This window comes from Tachypleus tridentatus, chromosome 7 (genome assembly GCF_004210375.1).
Source record: "Tachypleus tridentatus isolate NWPU-2018 chromosome 7, ASM421037v1, whole genome shotgun sequence".
In the NCBI taxonomy this organism is placed as follows: Eukaryota; Metazoa; Arthropoda; class Merostomata; order Xiphosura; family Limulidae; genus Tachypleus; species Tachypleus tridentatus.
Window position 1 is genome coordinate 150,035,817 of NC_134831.1, and position 26,383 is coordinate 150,062,199.

The 26,383-nt window shown below is 33.7% G+C and overlaps 1 protein-coding gene across 1 annotated transcript in view; it reads right to left on the reverse strand.

Annotated features, from left to right (window-relative positions):
- The window catches only part of LOC143256894 (retinal guanylyl cyclase 2-like), an 86,706-nt gene that overhangs the window by 48,517 nt on the left and 11,806 nt on the right, over positions 1 to 26,383 (reverse strand). Inside the window, exons 2-4 of the mRNA XM_076514722.1 lie at positions 6,472 to 6,752; positions 5,136 to 5,505; positions 1,836 to 1,926 (exon numbers count right to left, since the gene is read on the reverse strand). Of these exons, the coding sequence (XP_076370837.1) occupies positions 1,836 to 1,926; positions 5,136 to 5,505; positions 6,472 to 6,752 (742 nt within the window). The remainder of the gene's footprint in view (positions 1 to 1,835; positions 1,927 to 5,135; positions 5,506 to 6,471; positions 6,753 to 26,383) is intronic.

Consider the following 26,383-nt stretch of genomic DNA (forward strand, 5'->3'; position numbering starts at 1 on the left):
TACAACAGCATGCACGATTAAAATAATTTAGTTATAGTGAAACAAAACAGTAGGGACACATAGTTTATGAAATAAACTATTATTTGTGAGTTTCGTTTATTTAGGAATATCTCAGTTCGATCCAACCAAAACACTAACTATCATTCTAATAATACCAGGCTGTACTACGTGTTCTCCACTCCTTTGAAATTCACATTAAATTCACAAAATTCATATGTTTTTTTTGTAGCCTGCAGTCCTTGTATTATGCAAAGTCTGAAGAATTGTTTGCCTCAAAGTTTAAGGTATACGAGTTGCAACAAAGTTAGAGAGTCACGTCTTGGTATATTATATCAACGATGCAGCATGGCTTCTTACGCTCATAACTTCTAAGTGCCATAGGTTTTGTTTACCTGTGTCTTGTGTCCCTATCTTTGCTGGTCATGCTTCACCTTGGTGGATGACAAAGAGTGCTCATGATAGTTCCCTGTCATTCAGTTGCTATTGCAGGAATTTCTGGAGTATTAGCTGTGGCAGCCAGTCACTAGTTACACCTCTTACCATATGGCAGAAATAGCTTTAACTCCCTTTAAATCAGAACATTCATCAAATGAAAGAGGGCCTCACTATGTCGTGAATCATTCTGTAACCATCTCTTCAAGACCTTTAACGATCATAAGACCATATTTTCCAAGTGTAATGCTTACATTTTCCGTTTGGTAAAGTATTGCATTATGGGACCTGTATGAATTGCTAACTGTACTCAGTTATAAATTAAAATAATTTTAATATCAGTAGGAAATTTCAAAATTAAGAGTCCCAGAGGTTGGATGTAGCGTAGTGATCAGTGAGCCTAGCTGTGCATCTGAGGATCCATGACTTGTGTCTTGTTACTGAAAATATTGTGCTTTGGACTATTGAGCCGTGAATGCGTTGTAAAAGTGATGGTAAACCTCACTATTCGGTTAGAGTGGCCCAAGAATTAACCAACTGTCTTTCCTTTAATGTATCAGCTTAAAACTAGGGACAACTAATGCAGACAACGGTTGTCTGATTTTGCAGGATTATTTGAAACAAGCATTACAAGTAGTTTCTATGTTTACTATGACATACTCATGTATGTGATAATTTCATTGTGTGAAGTACTTTTTCTTGCTACTATCGTCTATTCTAACAAAGTAAGAAGTCCGATTGTTGCTGAAAAATATGAGGATGTGGAAATATTACTAACTACCAAGTGTGGTAACAGTTAATATTTTTTCAGTTTCTAGTAACAATTTTAAACAGCTTTCAAACCATTAATTGTGAAACACGGAATTAAGTATTACCTGTCAATAACAATGATTGTTAAGCCCCACTTTTAGATAAAACCTCTGACATTTAAACACACACACACATATATATATTAGTGAAAATAATTACATCTTAATGAAATTAAATAGTAAAATAAGTAAATTCATAAGAAAGGACAGCGTTAAAAACAGCAAATCCAAATCTCTAATAATATGATTTGTTATTTTAACTCAAAAACTGACCGAAACGAAACAAATTAAACAAAAAACACTGCACCCCAGGGTACAAGTACAATGTAGGATTATAAAATGTACCTTACGTTGTGGAGGTGAATACGGAATAGGACCCACATAGCGGTGGGGATACACCTTCTATCAATTTTAACATCCATTCACCAGTATCACATAAGAAGTTAAACAAAGAATAGCAATAGATATAGAATTAGAAATAGATACTAGGAAAGTGGGATGTGGGTGCTCAACTGTCTGCAGGCAGTGAAGGGTGATATAGATAACTAAATAAGGAAGAATAGCTAGCTGAGTAAAGTTAGAATTGACACGTACCTGATGAACGCAGCAATTCCAAGAGCTACCGTGACACCGGCTAACAAGGATACAATAATTCCAATAGTTTCTTCAGTGGAAAGAGCGGCATCTGGCGGGAAAACGATTAAAAGTTCTTGTATCTGTAACCATAACGTTTCAAATATAAGCATAAATTTTAAGAACTTAAAGTACAAATGTTGCACTTTGAAGTTTTGTCACAAATTAAATAAGAATTATTTGTATTTTCTATGTTTTATTTTTTCTTTAAAATGCTTCCCTTTTTCATAGTCCCCATGGCACATCGGTAAGTCTTAATAACGTTAAAACTGAGTTTCGATATCATGGTTGGCAAAGTATTGATAAACCATTGTGTAGTTTTGCACTTTTCAAAACAAACAAACAAAAACTTTTCCAAATTATTATGATACTTATTAAAAACCAGAATAATTGTGAGGCATGATGATTTTATCTTATTTTGACGAAAAAAAAAAAAAAAGATTATAAAATGACAACAATACTTATCATAATAATAACTTATAAAATTCATGAAACACTAACACCTTTTGTCGCGTTTTATGGTTTCAAAAAGTTTCATGCAATACAAGTGTTATTTAAACTGTAAATGTGGATATTATTTTAATAATAATGTCCTCCGTTAGCTCTTCCATTAACTTTATGGAGTTTATACAATAGTCAATTTTGTAGTTTTACAATTAAAAACAAAACGATCTTAATAGGAAACTTTGTTAAAAAGTCCCCCACTGGAACAGCGGTAAGTCTTCGGTTTTACCACCCTAAAATCAAGGATTCGATTCCCTTGGGTGAACACTGCAGATAGTTTGATGTGGCTTTGCTATAAGAAAACACACGCACATTCTTATATAAAAAATCACTCGCTACATTGTTTATTTTAAACCTTATCATTCACAACGCATATTCAAATATCTTGAATATTCGAGCATTAAATGATATTAAAACAGCATTAATAGAAATAAATTATTGCACTGGAGCAGCATTCCACTTTTAACCATGTTTTTGATTTAAAAGGTAATGCAAGCCATTTTATCATCATATTAAAGTTATTGTATTGCTAATGAAAACTATTTCCTAGCCTAGAAATAAAAGAGCGTTCTTTTAATTAATTGGTATGAAAACCTGAAGTGGGTGTTTGAGACACAATCGTTTACGAAAGTACTTTTTATCCATTACGTCTCTTTAATGACCCGGCATGGCCAGGTTGTTAGGGCGCTTGACTCGCGGGTTCAAATCTCCGTCACATCAAACGTACTCACCCTTTCAGTCGTGATGACATTATTATAATACAGTAAATCCCACTATTCTTTGATAAAAGAATAGCCCAAGAGTTGACAGTGGGTGGTGATGACTGGCTGACTTCCCTCTAGGTAGCCCTCGTGTAGCTTTGCGCGAAATTCAAACAAACAAAGATCTCTTTAACTCATACTTTCAATGCCAGATAGATATTCAATAACTATATTATAAGTTACTGGAGCTTTGCTACACAACATTCACCAAATAAAGGAGAATTAGAATTTTGTATCTCTGAATATTTTTATATTATACATAAAACTTGTTCGTTTGTTTCTTATAAATACACGTACAAAGTTACACTGCTGTTTTGTCTACATCACGGATCGAGGTCCGAATTTTAGCGTTGTAATCTCTCAAACTTACCGCTGGGTCACGGCGAACTATAAATAAAGATGAATTATTCAGGTGAGGAGCATATGTAGTTCAAGTTTTTTTTTTTATATTTTCGATACTGTTATAAAGTTTTCCAACGTAACCCAATGAAACTACTTTTAGATGGGAAGGTTTGTTTGTTTGTTTTGGAATTTCGCACAAAGCTACTCGAAGGCTATCTATGCTAGCCGTCCCTAATTTAGCAGTGTAAGACTAGAGGGAAAGTAGCTAGTCATCACCACCCACCGCCAACTCTCGGGCTACTCTTTTACCAACGAAAAGTGGGATTGACAGTCACATTATAACGCCCCCACGGCTGGGAGGGCGAGCATGGAGGGGCGCGAACCCCCGACCCTCAGATTACGAAGCGTACGCCTTAACGCGCTAGGCCATGCCGGGCCCAGATGGGAAGGTATAATACTGTGTATACCTACATTCAGTAATGAAATATTTTAAATAGTATATAGTGAAACCAGAACGACAAAAGTTTATTATGGCTCTAGATGATAGAATGTGCTTATTTCCTTGATCTTAATTAAACAAACATTTATTTTTTATTTTTTCCATTATAACAGATATGTGAATAAGCACACGTTACAACAACTTATCAAAACCTATTCTATGTAATACGAGGGCTGTTCAAAAATTCGCGGACTGTTTGAATTGCGCGGCTCCAGTTGGTTCCAGGGGAATCCGCTTGGTGTCGCTAGGTTCGCACAGATCAGCTGATTACGACGCCATTTCCACATATCTTCATTTGTGTATTAGCTACGCGGTTTTAAGTGAAGTGCGATTTTTTCGTTTGGCGGATTTTAGAATGAATGACCTGAAGGAGCAACGACTTGCTGTGAAATTTTGTGTTAAACTTGGAAAATCTGCAACTGAAACTTTTGCTATGCTTAACACAGCCTACGGTGATGTTGCTATGAAGCGTACGGCATGTTTAAAGTGACATGAACGTTTTAAGGATGGTCAACAGTCCATTGAAGATGATGAGCGTCCTGGACGTCCTTCCACGTCAACTGACGACCCACACGTCGACAAAATCAACACCCTGGTGCGAGCAAATCGACGTCTGACTGTCAGGGGAGCTTGCTGAAGAGTGTGGGATATCAGTTGGATCTTGTTACGAGATTTTGACCGAAAAATTGAAGATGCACCGCGTTGCTGCGAAATTCAGCCCTCAGAACTCGTGAGTTTTTGGCCAAACACTCGATCACTGTTCTTCCCCACCCCCCTTACTCATCTGACCTTGCTCCTTGCGATGTTTTCTTGTTCCCCAACCTCAAAAGACCCTTGAAAGAAAGAAGATTTGAGACGATTCCCAAGATTAAGGCAAATGCGACGAAGGAGCTGGAGGAAATTACAAAAGAAGCGTACCAGAGCTGTTTCAACAAGTGGAACCACCGTTGGGATAAGTGTGTGCGTTGGGGAGGAGAGTACTTTGAAGGGGTCCCAGACCTGTAACTTCTAAATAAAATACATTTTGTTTTACGACGTCAGTCCGCGTATTTTTTGAACAGACCTCGTATGCATTACCTGGGTAAAATATATATGCATTTCCGTGTTCGTAATGGACCTTTTCACACATACATCAGAATTGCATTTAAAATTTACCATTTGTAGAAGCAGAACAATCGACTTCCTGGATAACGCAGTCAGGATCTGCCATTAGCGGTCGCTCAGAAGGCCAATCTATATATTTTATCCACTGATTATCTGTTACGTGCAGGTCTTCGCCACGATCAACATTCAGATCTGTTATTTCTCTGAAAGCATGGCCATTTGGTTCAAAGTCGAGTAGCACAAACTTCACCACAAGGTCACCAACTTCATCCGTTTCGCAGTTTCCCAACAAAGAAGGAAAAGTGACGTTTCTTGTGTAAAGCGCAACGTTAGCCATATTTTGGTCTCTATGAGCTCTCAGTAGTGCAGTAAGAAATAACGAGATTGAAGAATACTGACGATAAAAATAATAAACTAGGTCCTGCAAAAGAAAAATTAATACAACATTAAAATTTCATTCAAAAAATTAGTTTGTTTTTTCAAATTCCATTTCTATAAATCGGATGAATCAACATAACTGTCAGTGATAAAATTTATTGACTCCCATACATTCACACAAACTGATTGGTAAATTACATTTGGAGAACAGTTTTTCACGTTACGCAACATTGTCTAAATAGTCTTTTTCATTAAATTTGTTGAACAATTTAGTTTTAAGTCATAATCTGTTTACTTTTGTTTCATTATAATAAAATAAAAACACTCATCGACGAAAACTTGCATTACAAACCATAGCAGTTTACATTTTGGTTAAAATTATTTTGTTTCATAATATAGCTTAAGTCTTAGGTGGTAAACTGATTTTATTAAAATCAAATATATAGTTTGTTATTCTTTCACTAACCAAATATGGTAAGGATCTTTAATGTTTATTTAACTAGACAAACTAAATCAAGACTGCCACGAAACTTTGTAATCCATACAGATCGAATATAGGTTTAATCTGACATACTTCATTGGAGACGTTACACAACTATGAACCGAGAGTAGAATTAACTATATATACTTCACTGAATAACTTACGTAGGTATGAGTTGTTGTTTACATAATGCTAGTTTTAGCTAATTGTTTTACTGTTCTTTGGAGTTCATATTAGATCTACACGTATTAATGTCGATACATCTTGTAATTGTGAGTGTTTTAGTAAAGCACAGTGGATGATTCTGACGGTTAGCATCAGCATGACTATTCATTGTTATCAACTATTTCGTCACCGTCAATACAATAAATAACGCTCATCATTACTCTGCACTGAACAGCTACACCCCCATCTCACTTATCAAAGTACTTATTTTAACGTCATGTTTAGATTACTCTCTGTGTTAGTATTGTTAATAATGTCAGTTGAAAAGCTAGAATGAAAACTAATTTCCCATATTGTTCTTACAGTAGAAGTTGTGTTCAGTATTTCTTGAAAAACGTTTTCGTTTTCTTCACTTTTCCAAATTTCCCTGTAGGTTGTGTTTGAATTAACCACGGTCATAACAAAGAGGGCTCGTAGAATGTCGAGGGACGATGCAGCTATTACGGGTACTGATGTAGGATGTAACGTAGTCGTTACGTGCAAGACAAAGAATGCGAAACGTCCGTCTGCCCAGCCAAGTTCATCGGCAGCTTTTAACACATTCTGTACTAGTGTCATAGTGATATCCATGCTGAGGATAATAGCTGAAAGAAACAATATATTTTCATATATATATAATAAGAATATACAACAGTTTGTGAGCACAGTATATACAACGTGAAGAATCGTTCGAGCTATTATGAAGTGTTAACTTGGTCATCCCTCAAAATACGGTAATGTTGTGAGGCTAAACTCTGAAATGTATCTACAACAGAGATGTTTAAGCGTTAAACTGCAATCTATGTCTTTAAAAAATATTTTAAAAAATTCTTGTTTACTGCGGCAAGCGTTAAATCTCAACTCTAGCATTCATCAGTAACATGCAAACAATGGCCAACTTTTATAGAAAAAAAATCAACATCCGGTTGTATCAATTATTTTTAGTGTATCTTAAATTATAATAATAAATTTTAACCAAAACCGAATACCTGGCTCGGCATGGCCAATCGTGTTAAGGCGTGAGACTCGTAATCTGAGGGTCGCGGGTTCGCATCCCCGTCGCGCCAAACATGCTTGCCCTTTCAGCCGTGGGGGCGTTATAATGTGACAGTCAATCCCACTATTCGTTGGTAAAAGAGTAGCCCAAGAGTTGGCGGTGGGTGGTGATGACTAGCTGTTTTCCCTCTAGTCTTACACTGCTAAATTAGGGACGGCTAGCACAGATAGCTCTCGAGTAGCTTTGTGCGAAATTCAAAACAAACAAAACATTCTACTCAACATTAGTGTTGATAAATTTTCTCAATAATAACAGTGAACACAATTTTTTTATGTTAGTCACGTTGTTGAACATGATTTTCAATGTTACTACTGTGTATGGTTCTCAATGCCACTGTTGAAAAAAAAAAAGATTCTCCATTTAAATATCAAATCCAGTTTGCCAATCAGTAGCCAACTCTTGGGCTACTCTTTTACCAACGAATAGTGGGATTGACCGTTACCTTATAACGCCCCCACGGCTGAAAGGGCGAGCATGTTTGGCGCGACGGGGATGCGAACCCGCGACCCTCAGATTACGAGTCGTACGCCTTAACGCGCTTGGCCATGCCGGGCCCAGAGTAGAATGTTTATCAATAACACCAGAGATTATCTTAGATACTAATATTGAGTAGAATGTTTATTACTAACATCAGGGATTATCTTAAATACTAATGTTAAGTAGAATGTTATTACTTTTTGTTGACTTACAACGCTAGAAACCGAGTTTCGATCCCCTTAGTGGGCAGAGCACTGATAGCCCACTGTGTAGCTTTGTGCTCAATTTAATAAAAACAAAAGAACTAATCAGCATCGCAATCTATTTCAAATTCTAGGGTTAACAAATAAGTTCAACACTAAGACAAAAAATATATTTAATGATAATATTGTCAAGTGCAATTTTGATTTCCAACATCGAAAAAAGTTCAAAATGTATTTTAGTGAGAAGGAAGTTCAATATTAACACCGAAAACAATTAAGATTAAGAATACTTTTCAAATCTAAGATTTAAAAGATGTTCAACACTTTCATTGAGAATATTTTATGTTCTTGTAACAAACCCACATAGGGTTATCTGCTGTGTTCTAAAAAGGGAATCGAACCGTTTATTTCAGCATTATAAATCCGAAGACTTACCGAGGTCCCAGCAAGAGACCCTAAGAGGAATGTTTGACAATGGCACTGAGAACCTTGCGGAAACCTAACAACCATGTTCATTCAGCAGTATCTAGTCCTACATAACACTAACGTTTAGATATTCGTATGTCTCACGAAGGGTTACAAATCATCTACTATTCATTGTAAATAATTTGAACAACTTACGAAAAATTGGTCTGATGTACAATATTATGGTATATTTTTACATGAAGCAAAAAAATTATGTGTAATGACTATTTAAAAATTACACGTTATGATCAAGCATTCCAGCTTGTGCTGCTAAATAAACATCATATATATATCTTTTTGATATATTATCAATAAGCGGAATATCGCCGTTGCATTAAAATTGCCCGACAGTTTTAATTTGGGTTAATAACGCTCTGTACATATTACAACATACATAAAAAATCGTCCTAGAACAAGACGTCAATCTTGAGTTTATATAATGTTACGTATTACTAATAAAACACATAAAATATCCTTTCAATATATGTAGTGTCTTTTACTTTTATACATTTATTTTTCTGATATAATAAGTTTCTACTATATATACTATTTAATTTGTCGAAAGCGTGCGTTTTTATCCTCACGAATGAACGTTACTTCAATTCTGAAATATACAAGAAAAGTCATAAAAAGATTTTCTTTAAAAAAGTTAGTTGTTTAACAGATGTATGTCACAGTTTCTGTAAGAAAAAGTCCTAACAAAAACAGGAAGGTTTATATACTGACATATTCAGTTGGATATAAATAGATCTTAACAAGAACAAAAACCTAGATATTGCTACATTCCATACTTGACTTCTTTATGCGAATGTTAACAAGAAAAAGAAGGCTTAATTATTTCTAAGTTCCCTACTTGACTTAGATATATGTAAGGCTTAATTATTTCTAAGTTCCCTACTTGACTTAGATATATGTAAGGCTCAATAAGAACAAGATGGCCTATCTGTTACTACATTCCATACTTAACTTGTAAGTGTTAAGGATCTAGAACAACTGCCAGTGGACAACTATTTGTGTAACGCAACCGCCAGTCAGTTGATGTGAGTATTCTAAATATTCAAATAAAAATTTAATACGTGTACTTTACAGGAGGATTGTCGAGATTTTAAACAAAAAGGCCATTTACAAGTTTGATTTCCATGAAGTAACTTTTAGTAAATAAATTACTAATAGCCAATGTTATACAATAACAGGAACTGCACATAACCTACAAGTTAAAACTGAAAATTCAGTATATTAAAAATAATGATTAAAATTCTAATAGCTAATGATGTTTTACATAGACAATGTGTTAAATCATAATTGAAAAGTCACAACACCGGTGTGTGTGTGCGTGTTTTCTTATAACATCGGGTTATCTGCGCAGCTCACCGAGGGAAATCGAACCGCTGATTTTAGCGTTGCAAATCCGTATACTTACCACTGTACTAGCAGGGGGCGCAACACTGGTGTGTTAGAATATTAGTCTAAGTGTAGTATAATTTGACGTTTACAAAATTTAATGATTCGACAAATTTTAAAATATAAATATTGCTTACGCTAATTTAGAATAAGTGTTTAGAAAAGTTACCAAAATTTAAAACTGATTTTTAATATTACTTTAAAATTTTCTTTGGTCGAAGCTACTTTGGTTCCCATGGCCTATCTAGTCAAAAGTCAACCATAAAAGGCGACAGTTGTTCACCGGCAATTATCAATCGACAATTGTCCTACTCTCGAGTTACAAGAAACAAGAAGGCCTAACTGCTGCTACATATCGTACTTGACTTGTGTATGTAAGCCGCAATAACAAAAACGCCTAGCTACTGCAACATTCCGTACTTGATTCGTGTATTTAAGTTTTAACATGAACAAGGAGGTCAAAGTATTGTGTCATATTTCATTCTTGACTCGTCTCTGTAAGATAATATAGAAGGTAAACTGCATATTTACCATTTTTAGGGTATAACAGTAAAACATTTTAAGTGACAGATCACGTAAAATGCAATTCATTATGAAACTAATTATACTTCTTAAACATTTGTATATCATTAAGTTCTAAGATACAAAAATGAAAAATGTTAAGTAGGTTTAACGTTACTTATGCCCTTTTGTGTGTGTTTTCTTATAGCAAAGTCTCATTGGGCTATCAGTCTACTGAATCCACCGAGGAGAATGGAACTCCTGATTATATCCTTGTAAATCCGTAGCGGGGAACTAAGTCTAGGAAACAAATGTGATTGATATAATTTCACATTTAGCGTAAGCTAACGTTAATTTTTATGGCTTGATTTACTGACCGATATCTTAACTTTGGGTTTTATTTTGTCACTTTGGAAAATCATAATTAGGCTATCTCTTCCTGGTTATTGGATGTCGATATTTCAATTAGTATGAGAAGCCACTTAGTAAAACTTTAATACTTACATTTCTTTTGAGTTAAAAACCAAGACATGCATGTATTAACAACCATTCCTATCTACTCGTTCTTCAAGTGATATTTTGCAAAATGATTACTATAAACTAATACCCTTTTTCGTTTTTGTTATTATGTACAGTGTAATACAAGCACACATTGCAAGGCAATAGCGTGTCTAAATAATCGTATTTTAGATTGTATTAAATGGCACACGATATCCTAACAAATAGTGGATGATTGTTTATCTTACTCCAAATTAATAGGCTTAAGATATGACATAACTGTATTAAAAACAAATTTATTAGGAAATTGTCTCTGTCCGTTCCGTAAATGTTCCCACCGTAATAATTCAGAAGGCTTTCGATACTCGTAGTGGGTACATAACAAATGGCTCATTCTGTAGCTTTGTGTTTAACTATAAGTAAACAAATATAAAAAAAAAACACCGACCTGTTTTTTGTCGGTCTGACCAAAATATTTGTAAGAAAAAGAAATGATAGGAAAACATCACATCTCTCTGTGGAAACATAAATATATCCAGTGTAAGTTAAAATTATAATGTACTAAAATTATTTTGAAAAAAATAATAATAATAAAACTATAAAATAAATAAAGCTATAAAAATACATGTGGCATCATATTCTCTCACATTCAAGATCTCACGTGTCATTGATTTTTCATGTTTAATATTAATTTATTGTATTATGCTTTTACATGCTGTAAGGCCTAGAATTATTGATCATTCGTCTTCATTAGTTTTACATTATACCATCTGCTAGTTTTATCCACACTTTTGTCATTGTGAATATCTCATTCTTCTGTACTTGTAATTATCTTATTCCAACCTTCATACTTTGTGAATGTACTTAGAAGCTGGTTTTATAAGTTTCTAATTAAATTAATTTGGTGAGTGATAGGCCGGATATCCTGTTCCTGGATATATATCCGTTCAGTCTGTAGAATTGAACAACTAGTCTACCAAAATTAGATTTCCGGAATCCAAAAAGTTAGCTCATTCTGTATGTTCCACTTATCATACCGACAGCAAAGCGACCACAATGGAGGATGAAACTCACAAAGAAAGACTAGCTTGACCTCCAGCTTTCTCAGGTTTTATATTATTCATATTATAGCAGAACATTAAGTATCTGTAAAATTCCCAACCCAGACTATTAGTGAGTTAAAACATTCGTTTCCATCCTTTAAGCACATAGATCAATTAGTTTGTTCCAAAATAATATTTTATTAGTGCACTTTTATAACACATAATTAAACAATGTACATTTTAAAACATAAATGATTGTAATAAATAAGTACTATTTGATAACTAATCCTGTCCTGGCATGGACAGGTGGTTTAGGAACTCGACTCGTAATCCGAGGGTCGCGGGTTCGAATCCCCGTCACCCCACACATGCTCTCCCTTTCAGCCGTGGGAGTGTTATAATGTAATGATCACTCCCACTATTCGTTGGTAAGAGAGTAGCCCAAGAGTTGGCGGTGGGTGGTGATGCCTTCCCTCTAGTCTTACACTGCTAAATTAGAGACGACTAGAGCAGATAGCCCTCGCGTATCTGCGCGAAATTCAAAATAAACCAAATGCATTTATTTTATCGAAAGTATATATACCCTATGTGCAATTAATCATGCTACATATAATGCAGTACTTCAAAACTGAACATCACCGCTTCATTAGTTGATTAATCTTATGCATGATACACTATCTTGATAATGAACATAACCTTTTAGTTAATTTATCTTATGAACAATTCCAAAATAGAATATATTTCTCTACTTAATCGATACAAAATATTTTCTTTAAATTGAACATAATGTTTTGGCTAATATATCTTATGTACAATTTGCCATCTCGAAACATACACAACCTATCATGTATATGACAATATACAATACATATAATGTGTGTAAAGTAGCTTCTTTAACACTAAAATTCTAGAGCCAGCAGAGTAAACTATATGCGTAAATAAAAATATATAAAGGTGTTTATTTGAAACCTTTTATAAAATGTACGTAGGTATACCTGTAATGCGAGGACTTATTACATGTTTCCTACTTAATTAATTAACAGAGAGAATAATCAATATTGTTGTTGTTGAAAGCTCCTCAGTTTGAGCAGAGAGGCTCTCCGGTTAGTTACTAATTTTCAGTTTCTTTAGTGGCGAAGTAGGAAAAATGAGGATTATAGCTTGTTCGTGTGATACTCTTACAGAGATATATTACTATTCAGCGACCCGAGTTATTCTTGTCAGCGAAGCATATGTTAGTTACGAATGGAATTTTCCTAGATCTTTACTGCCTGTTGTCCAGCTGATCTAACAAGAAAAAAATCACTGATTTCTTGAATGATGAACTTGAGAATTTATAGATATGTTTAAGGAAATGTTGAGACATGGAAGATTAGAACATTTACAGCATTTAAGATACTTCATACAAGTTCCACGCAGTTTACATAATTTTTAAATCCCACTTAGTTTTCTTATTGTCACAGTTATACTGCAGTAAGTATCTGGCAGTTTTCACCTTATTTTCTTCACACTTTCATTTCAAATTAAAAGTTCAGGGTTGAGCAACTTGTAAGCATACTTCTTTTTGAAAGTTGTTGTTATCCCTTCACTCCCTTTCAGCAGGAAGATTCAAACTGGTTTTGTAGCATTTGTTCAAATTAAGTATGAACAGATTTAGTGCTGTAGTAGCACTTTTTTGTTAAGTGTATATTTGTTATTTTTATAGCATATGTTCACACTGAAAGTGAGCAACTGTAGTATTTCTACTAACATTTCTTATGTTAAATGTGAATGGCTTGTTGTTACAGCATTTGTTCACACTTAGAATGAGCAGCTTTAGTATTTTTATTAACATTTCTTGTGTTAAATGTGAATGGCTTGTTGTTACAGCATATGTTCACATTTAGAATGAGCAGCTGTAGTATTTCTACTAACATTTCTTATGTTAAATGGGAATGGCTTATTGTTATAGCATTTGTTCACATTGAGAGTGAGCAGCTTTAGTATTTTTTGTAGCATTTGTTTATGTTAAGCGTAAAATGCTTATTTTTGTAGAATTTTTAACATTAAGTGTGTGTGTGAATAGTTTTAGTATTTTTGCAAGTTTTGTTCACGTTAAGTGTGTGAAAAAACTTGTGTTTTATATCGTTTTTTAATCTTTATGTGAATAATTTTAGTATTTTTGTAACATTAATCATGATAAGTGTGTACACTTAAGTATTTTTGTAGGTTTTCTTCATGTTAAGTGTGTAAACGGCTTCACTATGTTTGTATCATTTCTTCGCATTAAGTAAAAACAGTTTGAATATTTTGTAGCATTTGTTCACGTCAAGTGTTTTGTTTTAGAATTTTTCTAGTGCTTGTTCATGTTATGTGTGAGTATTTTAGTAGCATTTGCTTTTGCTTACATTATATGTGAATTACTTAATTTTGTATCATTTGTTCAAGTTAAATGTAAATGGCTTTAGTATTGTAGTTGTTTAATTTTTATTAAACATAAATTACTGTAGCATTTTTGTAACGTTTGTTTTTGTTCAGTATGCATTGATTGAGTAATGTTAATGCCTTTGTTCTTGTTAAGTGTAAACTTATTTAGTTATTTTTAATCACTTTAGTTGTTTGAACATCTCTAGTGTATTATTCGTTTCGGTTAACTGTGAATATTCTTAATATTTTTATAGCATTTGCTGCCATTAAGTGTATATGACTTTACCATTTTTGTAGTGCTTGCTCATGTTAAGTGTGAAAGTCTTTAGTATTTTTCTACCATTTGATAACGTAAGGTTTGAATAGCTTTAGTATTTTTATGTCATTTGGTCACTTTAAATGTGAACGGGTGTGGTATTTCTATAGCATTTGTTTATGGAAAGTGTGAACAGGTTTATAGTGTGGCTTTGGCTTCACGACTTGAAGTTTAAAGTGCTTTTGGACACATCATTGGAGAAATCGAAGTAAAATCTAGGATTTCATATAGAGCACTTACATAGTTTAAAGTATTGTGATAATTAAGTTAACTTGAGATATGTTTGCAATTAGTATTTTCTTTCACTTTATCAGTTCAATTTATAAGAGAGATCTACATGTAACGACAAGAGCTTCTTACACTGTTAAAGTCTGCTCTTCCCAGTTACACACATACAATCACTTGTAAAGTTTTATTTTATCATTGTGTGTAGTGTTTGTACTTATTGTTCACTGTATATTGTTAATTGTGAGTAAATGCTGTTCTGGGTGTGGTTTGTCTCGCTGTGGCAACACACCAACATAACTCTTTGGGAAATGTAGACACTCAAACCCGAGAACCTCCAGTTATTAGCGGATCTATCGTCTTTGCTCCTTTGATTATTTGAGAGATATCGTTGTACAAATATGAATTAAAAAGAATTGAGATTTTAATTACAAAAGTGTCCTTACAAACATCGTTGTTAGGTAAACATCTAATTGAAAATTCTTCATAATCTAAGTCAAGTAGGTGACTACAACTGTTAACATTTTTCCTTATCCACTTCGTGAATAAAAACAACATTCTTTTTTTTACTGTGTACCGGATTTGCTAATATATATTTGTTTAAATATCAGTGTTTGTTTTATTTGAATATATAATTAGAAATGAATGTAATTTATATTGTTAAATGTGTGTTGCGACAGTTCCGCCTGTTCCTTAAATTTGTAGAAAATTCTCGAGTGTAAGAATCAATGATATATATATTTTAACATTGTTGTCAGTTGATCTTTCGAGAACCTCTCCTTAAAGTTTATAAATCGTAACATGCGGTGATGCAGTGATATAATATTGGTTTGCTACAGTTAGTATACTTTGAGCCCCAGAACACTACAGATATTAGATCAGGAACGTTTTTTAGATTTCGAACGTTACAAACATCAATGTATTAACTTCGGACATTAGATATTTTAGTCGGGAAAAATTCATGTGTGAAGAAGATACCTTCTTTCATATCAATAGAAGTATACCTGTGTATCAACATAGAATTAATTCGATCCTCGTGAACCGTTGATAAAAATTAATTCTAGACCAGACAGAAGACTCAGTATTGTTTATAAGTTTGTAAAACTCTTGCATATAAACCATTGTTTGTAATAACAGTTATTATCAATCATATTATTATTTGTATAATAAAATACTTATTTTTGTATTAGGAAATGAAATTGTGTGTATGAATCTTGTTGGTAAATATAACTTTGATCCATATCGACATTCAGTTAATCTATAAATACAAATTCAAATTTCAGCTATTTGAAATTGTAATACATAACATAATAAATCGGAGACTCGTCCGAAACAAGTTATAATACATAATAATGTTATAATTAGTGTAACATTGAGAACTGGAGTATATATATAGAATGGTCAAACCCAACTAATAGAAAAGGCTGAATATTAGAACAACAAAATAAATATGAAGTCAGAAATATATGGCAGCAAGATAACCTTAATATAAGTTTAAATTTAATTATAGAGAAAAATAAATTAAAAATAAGCTTAAAGTCTGCAGCAACAAAATTACTTTTATTTGTTTAGTTTAAAATTGTGCGCCAAGTTGTATAAATTATTTGTTTAGTTTAAAATTGTGTGCCAAGTTGTATAAATTATTTGCATATTGGCGACACTAAAGTTGAACTGGTAGACTAAAAGGGTGTGTGCTTTTATTTAACAAAGCCACCTCGGGCTCTCTGCTGAGTCCACCGAGGGGAATCAAACCACTGATTTTAGCGTTGTAAATCCATAGACTTACCGTTGTATCAGTGGGGAAAATTGACAGACAATATAGAGCCACTATGCAATTTTCAGTATTGTAATGAATCTTATTTTTAAGTTTTTCATACTTATTATTCAATTAAAAATCATATTTCGCCAATTTTAGTGATTTACAAAATAATTATAGGTGTTTCTCAAACACATAAATAGTATTTGAACTAAAAAAATTGTGTCTCTCAAGTCAGCCTGGCGAGTTTAATATGTCGACTATCTGCGAGCCCATGTTTGTGTTCTGCAACTGTAAACAACTAAAATAAATTTGCTCTCGACACTTTGAGGCTAGGGTGTGATATATGAGTGGCGGTCAAATACTACTATTTGGTCGATTACGAGCAACCCATTGGTTGGTAGTATGTGGTATTGACAACTTACCTTCCCTTTGCAGAATATCCAACAAACTAAAAAAAAAAAAAAATTAACGAGCTTATAATGTGTGTGACACAGAGGTAGTGTGCAAATATGTATTAAATAACGTATGAATATTGTGTGTAATTCTTATTAATGCATCTGTTTTGCTATATACATATGTGTTATTTCTGGTACGTTATACAATGTCCCCCAGTGGCATAGCGATAAGTCTATGGACTTACAACACCAAAAACCGGGTTTCGATACCCATGGTGGGCAGAGCACAGATAGCCCATTATGTAGCTTTGTGTTTAATTCAAAACGACAACGTTATATAATTTGTTACAAATAATATATATCGTGTGCCTGTAGTAACGGCTATATGTAGTTTGTGCGATATTTCACATTAAATAGATAAAGCTGTGGCTTAAAAGGTTTTATTGATTCACCAACGTCAGACTTAAGCAATGAAGTACCTTAGTCCTTCCATTACTTAAGACAAAAGGTTTAACTTCTCTTTCATTAGCGAAAAACAGTCATCTTGAATAAAATGTCTCGTTGATAGAAGTTATTCGCAGGCAAAAAACTATGGTTGAAACTCTTTTGCGTGGATGTACAAACTTCTTTTAAAGTTTGATCAAACTGAGGTTCTTTCGTTGCAAACTGTAACTCTCTACGATTCACGAGGTGTGTTGTTTTCCCAGCTTTAGGCATTTAATACAATTACACTGCACAACAAAGTTTTTGCTTCTTGAACACTGTTGGGTGTTCCTTATAGATTGTTGGCTGCTGATCATTAAAATCACATCCAAATTTGCCCATCACGTACCGTTTCATCGAAATCTTCATTTTTGTCATGTTCACCAGGACATTGCTACAACGGAAAAACGATATCAGGGCAACTGGAATCCGGCAATGCTTGCTGACTACTGTTGAACACTGCAACGTGATGCACCGGACATTGAATACAAACAAAAATCAGGAGCAATACACTTTTAATTACGTTGAACTTAATAGCATATTAGAGACATAAACGCAATTAAATACGTTATTGCCGGTAAACAGTTAACTGTCTATTTCTCAGAGTTCCTACGTAATGAAGCAAAACCAAAACTATATTTGTGCATACCCACCAGGTACCTGTCACAATCAGTAAAAACCTTTCAGGAAGCAAAACATTTAAAAAAAAATTGTTGTGCAGTGTTATTAGTGAGTTGCGCATGATATCAATTTTTTCTGGTATGTACTTGAAATACAGTGTTTTTTGCTGCTAGTTTTGCTTCAGGTGCGGTTTAAATGTACAGTCTTAACTAAGTATTCTGTTTATTTTGCAACCAACGACAAAGTTACAGATATCGATGTGCATTAACAAGTGTGTATGCAATGTGCATACATTGTTGCACAAATATTTTTGCACAAAAGATTCCGCATTACACATATATATTCAGTAATACTTTATTAATAATATATTTACACTCTGTTATCAACAGTTTCTGAATATTTACTTTGGTCACTAGTCATTATTTTGTATTAATACAACCACACATTTTCATGCTGGTCTTTGAAATTGAAAGCCAAGTAATATATTTCCCATGTGTGTAGTCAACTTTTTGCTGTTTATAATTCGTATTTATTCAAAACAGTTATCTAGTCCTACCCACTCTAAACAGTGACTTAATCTTGCTCATCCTAAATTGTGATCTAATCCTACTTATCACAAACAGTAACCTAGTACTACTCATGCCAAGCAATGACCCAATCCTCCTCATCTCAAACAATGACTAGATATTATTCTACCCAAACAGCGACCTGGTCTTACTCGTCCCAGACAGTAACTTTGTCCTACTCATCCCAAACAGTGGCCTAGTCTTATTCGCTCTAAAACTTATGTCTAAAATTCAATGTACGGAATGTTCGTATCTATAAGGTAGCATTTAACGCTGTAGGACTATGTCAACAAAAAGGGAATAAGTACATATCAGTGGAAAAATACAGAGCATTATATTCCACCAATGTTCAAAAATTGTAATATGTCAAATTTTAATTGACTAAAGTAATTAATTTAGAAATATTTTGATAGACATTTAAATTATACTCGCACTGACTATGATTACAATTATTTAACCCGAACAAACATATAAACAATTCTTCTTTCCAGAATTATTATAGTATTACCTCAGCACCTTTAAAAGGTGGACCTTTCTAAAGCTTTCGGGTTGTAGAGTTTTATCACTTTTTATCAAGATGTCTTGAACCTACATGTTTTTCTGATATCATGAATATATTGCCCTTTCAGTTGTCTGGTATCTTTGCTTCCAGTCTCAACAATATATTATCAAGCTGATAAATTGAATTCTTGTTTTTGGTCTTGTTGTAATATTATCTGTCTGTCAGTTTAAGTTCGTGTTTTCTAGTCTTCTGAGACTATCACTGTGCTCTGCTCACCACGGATATCGAAAACCGGTTTCTAGCTTTATAAATCCGCAGACATTCTGTTGTGCCGCTAGAGGTGTGTAAAATGTAACTGGATGTCAAACAACATTCCATTTCATCGATTTTTTTCAAAAGTGTGAGAATATGATTATCTACTATGTGAAAGAAATTATTGAAACTGTTATATGAAAACTGATAAATGATTCCAAGACAGCTTATTTGAAATGCTAACTGAAAAGACCGGCTTCAGTTATGCTCATAGTGCAATCTGTGATCAATACATGATAAATATGAAACACCTGGCACAGCTTTTGTTTTTCATATCGTGCAAATCACTGGAGGTGGTGTAATGGAGAGGGAATTTAGTGGAAAATGTTGAATCCTTTCATTCATTTCCTTAGAAAAACTCTAAGAGCATACTCTACTTAATAAAATTCATCTTACAGTTTTGTACTTACTTCATAACTGGTAAGAGGTCTCCAGAAGAACAAAATAACAAACTACCGTACCCGTATTGTCTCAATTTTTTAAGAAAAGCTCATTTGTGACTTCGGTCAATACTTGCCTAGTACAGTTACTGGATATGAACCGGATTCAGCTTTTTTGTGATAAAGTCACAAGTATTCCTTTTTGTTAACCTGAAGATGACCTAGGAAGGTCGAAACATTGTTCTCTGCTTATCAATAAAAGTAATAATACCCATACCAGCCATTCTGAGATACAAAGTCGTATTCGTCACTATAATTCTCTACTAACATTTGTAAGCCAGTTGCAGACAATATGTACCCCTTGACGAATGAACGACGATTGTACACGACACTTCTGGCACCTTGAGGAGTCAATGCGCTATTATTATTGCAATTAAATGGCGTTCAAATTCATAATAATAGATAAGAGTTTTAATGAGGTGACCACTCAGTTCGTAGATTCTTATGATTCTAACAGCTTTGAAAGTCAATATAATACTTTACTGTAGATATTCCATCTGAAAAACACTCTTTCAGCTTCAGTTATTTCTTCTTTGTTCTGAACCAGTTGCGTTTTTCTGTCTACGTTTGTTTATCGACGAAACTGGAATAATATTTATATTAAAACAGTTCTGCCCTCATCAACTCGAACATATTTATATGGATGTCTATAGTCGCTGAATTAAATTATAAGTTTCTTGAGTTAACTAGGCTATAAAAATTGTCGTTCAAACATTTTCATGTCATTCTATACCTTCCCATATGGAAATAATATAAATATTAAAATGCTGCACGAAGTTTATTGTCAATGTCTGTTATACTTACATTATCATGTTGATCCGTATATTGGAATAACCTAAGGCAGTCAGTTGTAAAATTGCATTTATTAATGTAAGAAAATGCACATAGAATACACGTGCTTCTTTCTACAATAATAGTCTGTTTTATTACCTGGATGATAGAAAATGTTTAGAAAGCAACAAAGTACTATGAGTACTGTTTAAAGGAAAAATAATGGAAAATATTATCATGTAACAACATTTATTACCTCCATCACGGAGGTTATATTTTCACCTCTGTGTGTGTGTTTGCCTATGTGTCTATCAACAAGATTTCTGAAAATCGGCTGAATAGATTTTGACGAAAGCTGATATATATTTGGATTATGACCTAACTTAGAAATGTTTAATTATTGGACGGTCAAGGTCAAATATCAAGGATACGAAAGTTCATGGATAACGACGGATATGTTATCGTATTTTTTTTATTAGCTGAATATGATCCACTCTGCTTTGCGGAAGTATGCGCTCTATTGAGTGTCCCTCTAGTTATGTATTGTTGTTGGCTTCGCCTGATCTAAGATCTAATAAAAAACACCTAATTAGGAAACAAATTTAGAAGACAATATTGTGAACCTTGTAGAAAATTCCTAAATATACGACTGATGTATGTTGCCCACACAATCACAGTTAACCATTAGTGTGAGAACTGATGGTCATTACAGTATTAAAGGGATGTTTTGGAAACATTTACAAGACTAATAAAATATTACAGTGCATAAAGAAAGCCCTCAGAGGAAATAACCTAAGGTATCTGTCGAGAAGATACTTTGAATAAATTTTGGGTGAGATAAGGTGGTAAAACAACTTTAATACGAGACTTAAATAAGTTTTAAAAAGAAAGGGAACACCGACAGGGAGAAATCAATCATTGCTGTTAGAATGAATGGTAGTTTTTGTCTGGTCCATCTTCTCTAATTTCCTTGGGATTCCAGAAAATGCTACGCAACGGAAACATATGTGCAAAAGTAACACCACAGCATAAGAATAAGAAATTTGTATCAAGCTATTTTTATCTACAACTTCTTGTAGAGTCTCAAAATAATGAAAATCTTCTTAGAACGTGATGTTGATGAATGAAGGCTGTAGGCAAAATTCATATTTAATCATTTTTATGTTACCCCAGTCTCAGGGTCTTAAAGTAACAACGGGTCTAATACCTCATTCTATCTCCCTTTTCTCCGTTTCCTTGAATAACTACTAATATTTAGGGAAGAAAGGCGTCAGATTTTCAGCAGTGCTAATGATGTTAGTCATTTATGAAACTAATGTTATCTTTATTTAAGATGGAATATTTTTACTCTGTTAGTTTGTTGTTAAACACAAATCTGCATAATGAGTTCTCTTTTCTCTGCCTGCTTCCAGCGCATATAAAACCCAATTTTTTAGCGTTATAAGCCCTCAAGTTTACCGCTGAGATAAGATACAGGATGGCTGTTATTATTAATACATGTATACTAAAAATAACAAATATGTTCATAAGATTGTGTCGGTAGTTACTGTGCACGTATGTTTTCTGAATAGTATTGTTTGTTTGTTTTTGAATTTCGCGCAAAGATACACGAGGGCTATCTGCGCTAGCCGTCCCTAATTTAGCAGTGTAAGGCTAGAGGTAAGGCAACTAGTCATCACCACACACCGCCAACTCTTGGGCTACTCTTTTACCAACAAATAGAGGGATTGATAGTCACATTATAACGCCCCCACGGCTGAAGGAGCGAGCATGTTTGGTGCTACGAGGATTCGAACCTGCGACCATCGGATTACGAGTCGAACGCCTTAACCCACCTGGTCATGCTGGGCCGTTTCATTACTATTTGCTAGGTTAAACGTAATAAGTTACATTATAGTCATATACTAGTCTGTTACTTAGCCGCAAGGTTTTCGGTGGGCTTCCATAAAGCATTTTACTTTATCAAGGAAGGTGTTATTCCCTGAACACATTTTTGAAGACTTACCGACGGTCTAGTAAACCTTTTTGTTAATTATTTTAAAGGTACATGTGTTTGTGTGTTTTATTTCGTATAGCAAAGCCACATAGGACTATCTGCTGTGTCCACCCTAATTTTAGTTTTGTAAATCCGAAGGCTTAGCGCTGACTCATGTGGGGACTTAAAAGTGCAGTACAATATAACTGTTTTCATCTGTACTTGACAATTATTATGTCAGTGTAGCAGTTTTAATCGCTCTTTAAAAATAAATTATGCCATTCTGAGCCTATAGAAGGTTTCTAGACGAATTCGAACTGCTCCTGCTTATAGCTGTAACAAGAAGATGCCAATTATCGAATTAGTGGCACCATATGCACCAGTTCAGCGTATCACTTTTACACTCGGTTTTAATTCTAGAGAATAATTTAATTTTATTTAACAGAGTCAGAACTCACCGACCATTTGAATATAGACAGATATAGATATCGTGCAAAAGTTAGTAAAATAATGAATAAAAAGCAAATTCATATACGTTGTTTTAATTTTTAAGCGAAACCGAAACGGAGGAAACCAAGCAGAAATACAAGTCCTTCTAACTAGTGCATTCTGTTTCAAACCATATATATAATAGCAAGTCAAAACATTTTCCACAATTTTAAGCAAACCAGACAGAACTAGTAACTATTTGTTCTAATTTTAATTATCTTTAAAAATCAAAATTTTTTCCTTATTATTTTAATTCGTTATCCTACTTTCTAAATAATAATCGATTCATTTTCTTTTCGTGTTTAAAGTACATCTTGAAAAGTGATAACAACTTAAAAATATTCTGCAGTTTACTGAACGTAAGAAGAAAACCAGGGATGATTGAATAATTTCGCTTCTTTTTTAATAGAAGTATAAATTTACACAAACTTCATATCACATAGAAGTGTTTAAAATATGTATAAAAATAAGCATCTAGATAGAGTATCTCAATTTTTATAATGCTATAAAACTTTACTATTGGATATGTTAACTATATTGCCACTTAAATTACTTAAACGTCCTTGGCTCAAACTTTTCGTAAGCCTAAGACGTTTTAGTCACAAAATGCTTTAATGTTTTTCATATCTATATACTATTTTAATGCCCCCCAGTGGCACAGTGGTATATCTGCGAACTTACACGCTAAAAACTGGGTTTCGAACCCGTGGTGGGCAGAGCACAGATAGCCCATTGTGTAGCTTTGTGCTTAATTCAAAAACAAACAAGCTATTTTAATAGTTTGTTGGCTTGTTTCGCAATATCCTTGTTAACCTACACACTGTTCGCAGCCGCTTGTAATTAAAAAAATGAAAAACTTCTACAGTTTAGCTTAGCTTACTATACTCTGATGTCGACAACTTCTACACTTTAGCTTAGCTTACTATACTTTGATGTCGACAACTTCTACACTTTAGCTTAGCTTACGATACTCTGATGTCGACAACTTCTACAGTTTAGCTTAGCTTACTATACTCTGATGTCGACAACTTCTACACTTTAGCTTAGCTTACGATACTCTGATGTCGACAACTTCTACGATACTCTGATGTCGACAACTTCTACAGTTCAGCTTACTATACTCTGATGTCCGCAACTTCTACAGTTTAGCTTACTATACATATAGTGGTGCTCTTTATATAATGTCTTTGTCCTGCCCGCACCTTACTAGCTAGCATAAGTGTTCTCAGTTCAATTTTCTTTTGTCTTCAAGACAACTGGCGAAGGAGTATGTTGCTCACTTCATTGTGTACACTTGGAGATGCTCTGAGTGAATATTCTCACAGAGAAATAACTGTTTAAAAATACATTAACACAGAAATGGTGTAAACTAGCAGGGAGCGTTTGGAAGCTTTTCAAACTTGCTAATATCGGCTATCGAACCTTTTAAGGTTAAATTCTCAAAGCTATAAATATTTACAACAATTGCTTGACAGAACTTATATTAAGCTTGTTGGGCGCCATAGTCTTACAAGGAAACACTTTAGAAAAATAAAATAATTTCTATCAACCATGTGATTAACACGTAATTAAAAAACCTGATTTGTTTTTTTATTATACTATTCACAGTATACATACAGAAGCAACAGAAGGCAGTCTAAACTTGTAAAGCACCATCTATTGACATCGAATGGTTTTATTATTACAATATTTATTGAAAGACGGCTACGTAAAAATTAATTGTTAAATATTATTGTAGTTTTCGCAAACGTTTGACTCATTACGTTCCCAATACATTTGGTCTATCAGCTAAATCAGAGATAGGAAAATTTACATACAGTATACCTTTGAACTAATTTTTCTTTCTTTTCAAATTTTGATTTTCTCGGAAGTCACTATTTTAAGCAGATTTTCTTTTGCAGACTTCCTTACAGTGATGGTGATAATAAATTTGTCATTTAGTTCCTTTGTTTATTTGTACAGAGCTAACACTTAAACCTCTTTTTTTTATTTAATCAATAAATTACAATCAAGAAGAATAAGTAACTACAAAAGGAGGATTATTTACATATATGTTAAATGAAGCATAGAACAATTATTGAATACGTTATTACACATTATCTACTTTATAATTTTATACTTGAGTTGGACCAATGATCAAAGTTCAATCTATTTAAAACAACTGGAGTTAAATAATCAAAATAATTAGAACTCAAAATGGAAGTACTTCTTGTACAGTACTAGATATTTCTATGGCAAATATAAACTATCTCTAGAGGGGATTAACAAATTCATTTCAGGATTAACTATTATAGGATTTCTTGGAGCACAAGGCCTGATAAATAATTAAAAGCCCATGTTTCTTCGGTTTGGCATGGCTAGATGGATAAAGCACTCGATCCGTAATCTGAGAGTCGTGGCTTCCAATCCCCGTCACACCAAACATGCTCACCCTTTCAGCCGTCAGGGCGTTATAATGTTTATTCGTTGGTAAAAGAGTAGCCCAAGACTTGGCGGGATGTGGTGACGACTACCTGCCTACCCTCTAGTATTATACTGCTAAATTAAGAACGGCTATTGCAGATAGCCCTTGTGTAACTTTGCGCGAAATGCAAACCAACCATATTTCTTAAACTTGTTTGAATTCGATGCTTTAGTAACAACCGGGTTGGTTTCAAGTCATTTAAATGTGAGCCCTAAACAATTAGTCGTTAGACTGTAGAAAATAGCGTAATAAACTTTTCGAGAAAGGGCGCTAAATGGAAAACCCTCTTACACGGAATCATAATATAAACTACTACTCTAGCGAGTTTTCGAGATACTTTTAGTATGTTCATCCCATATGAGGTTATTCTGAATAATTATTACAAGAACATTTATTGAATCAACTCTGGATAGTATATTTCCTTCAAAACGTTGTATAACTCTAGTTTCAGTACCAAAACTCGCTGGTCCTTTGATAATATGCGTATTATGCATTAGGGCTGTTCGCACGCAATTGTATATGTGTATATTTTAATAAAGTTATTGATATATTTTCAAGACACTTTGCCGAGCGCTGTAGAGTAACAAAATTTTGGACTACTCTATATTATTGAAACCAAGTGAGCCTGCTAGGATTTCAGAGAAATAAGTTCTAGAGTTAGTGATGGAAATTCTCATTTACAGATTTCCATAAAACAACACTAAAAATTTATTATTAAGCTCGGTCTAGCCACTTTATGTAGCGAACGTGAATTGTGTTTTACACTAATTATCTTTAATTTTTAAATGACTTTTATTGGCATGTTTTAGGTAAATAAAACGAAAAATTGTTGAAATTATCGAGCTTTTTTTCAACATCAGACCAAAA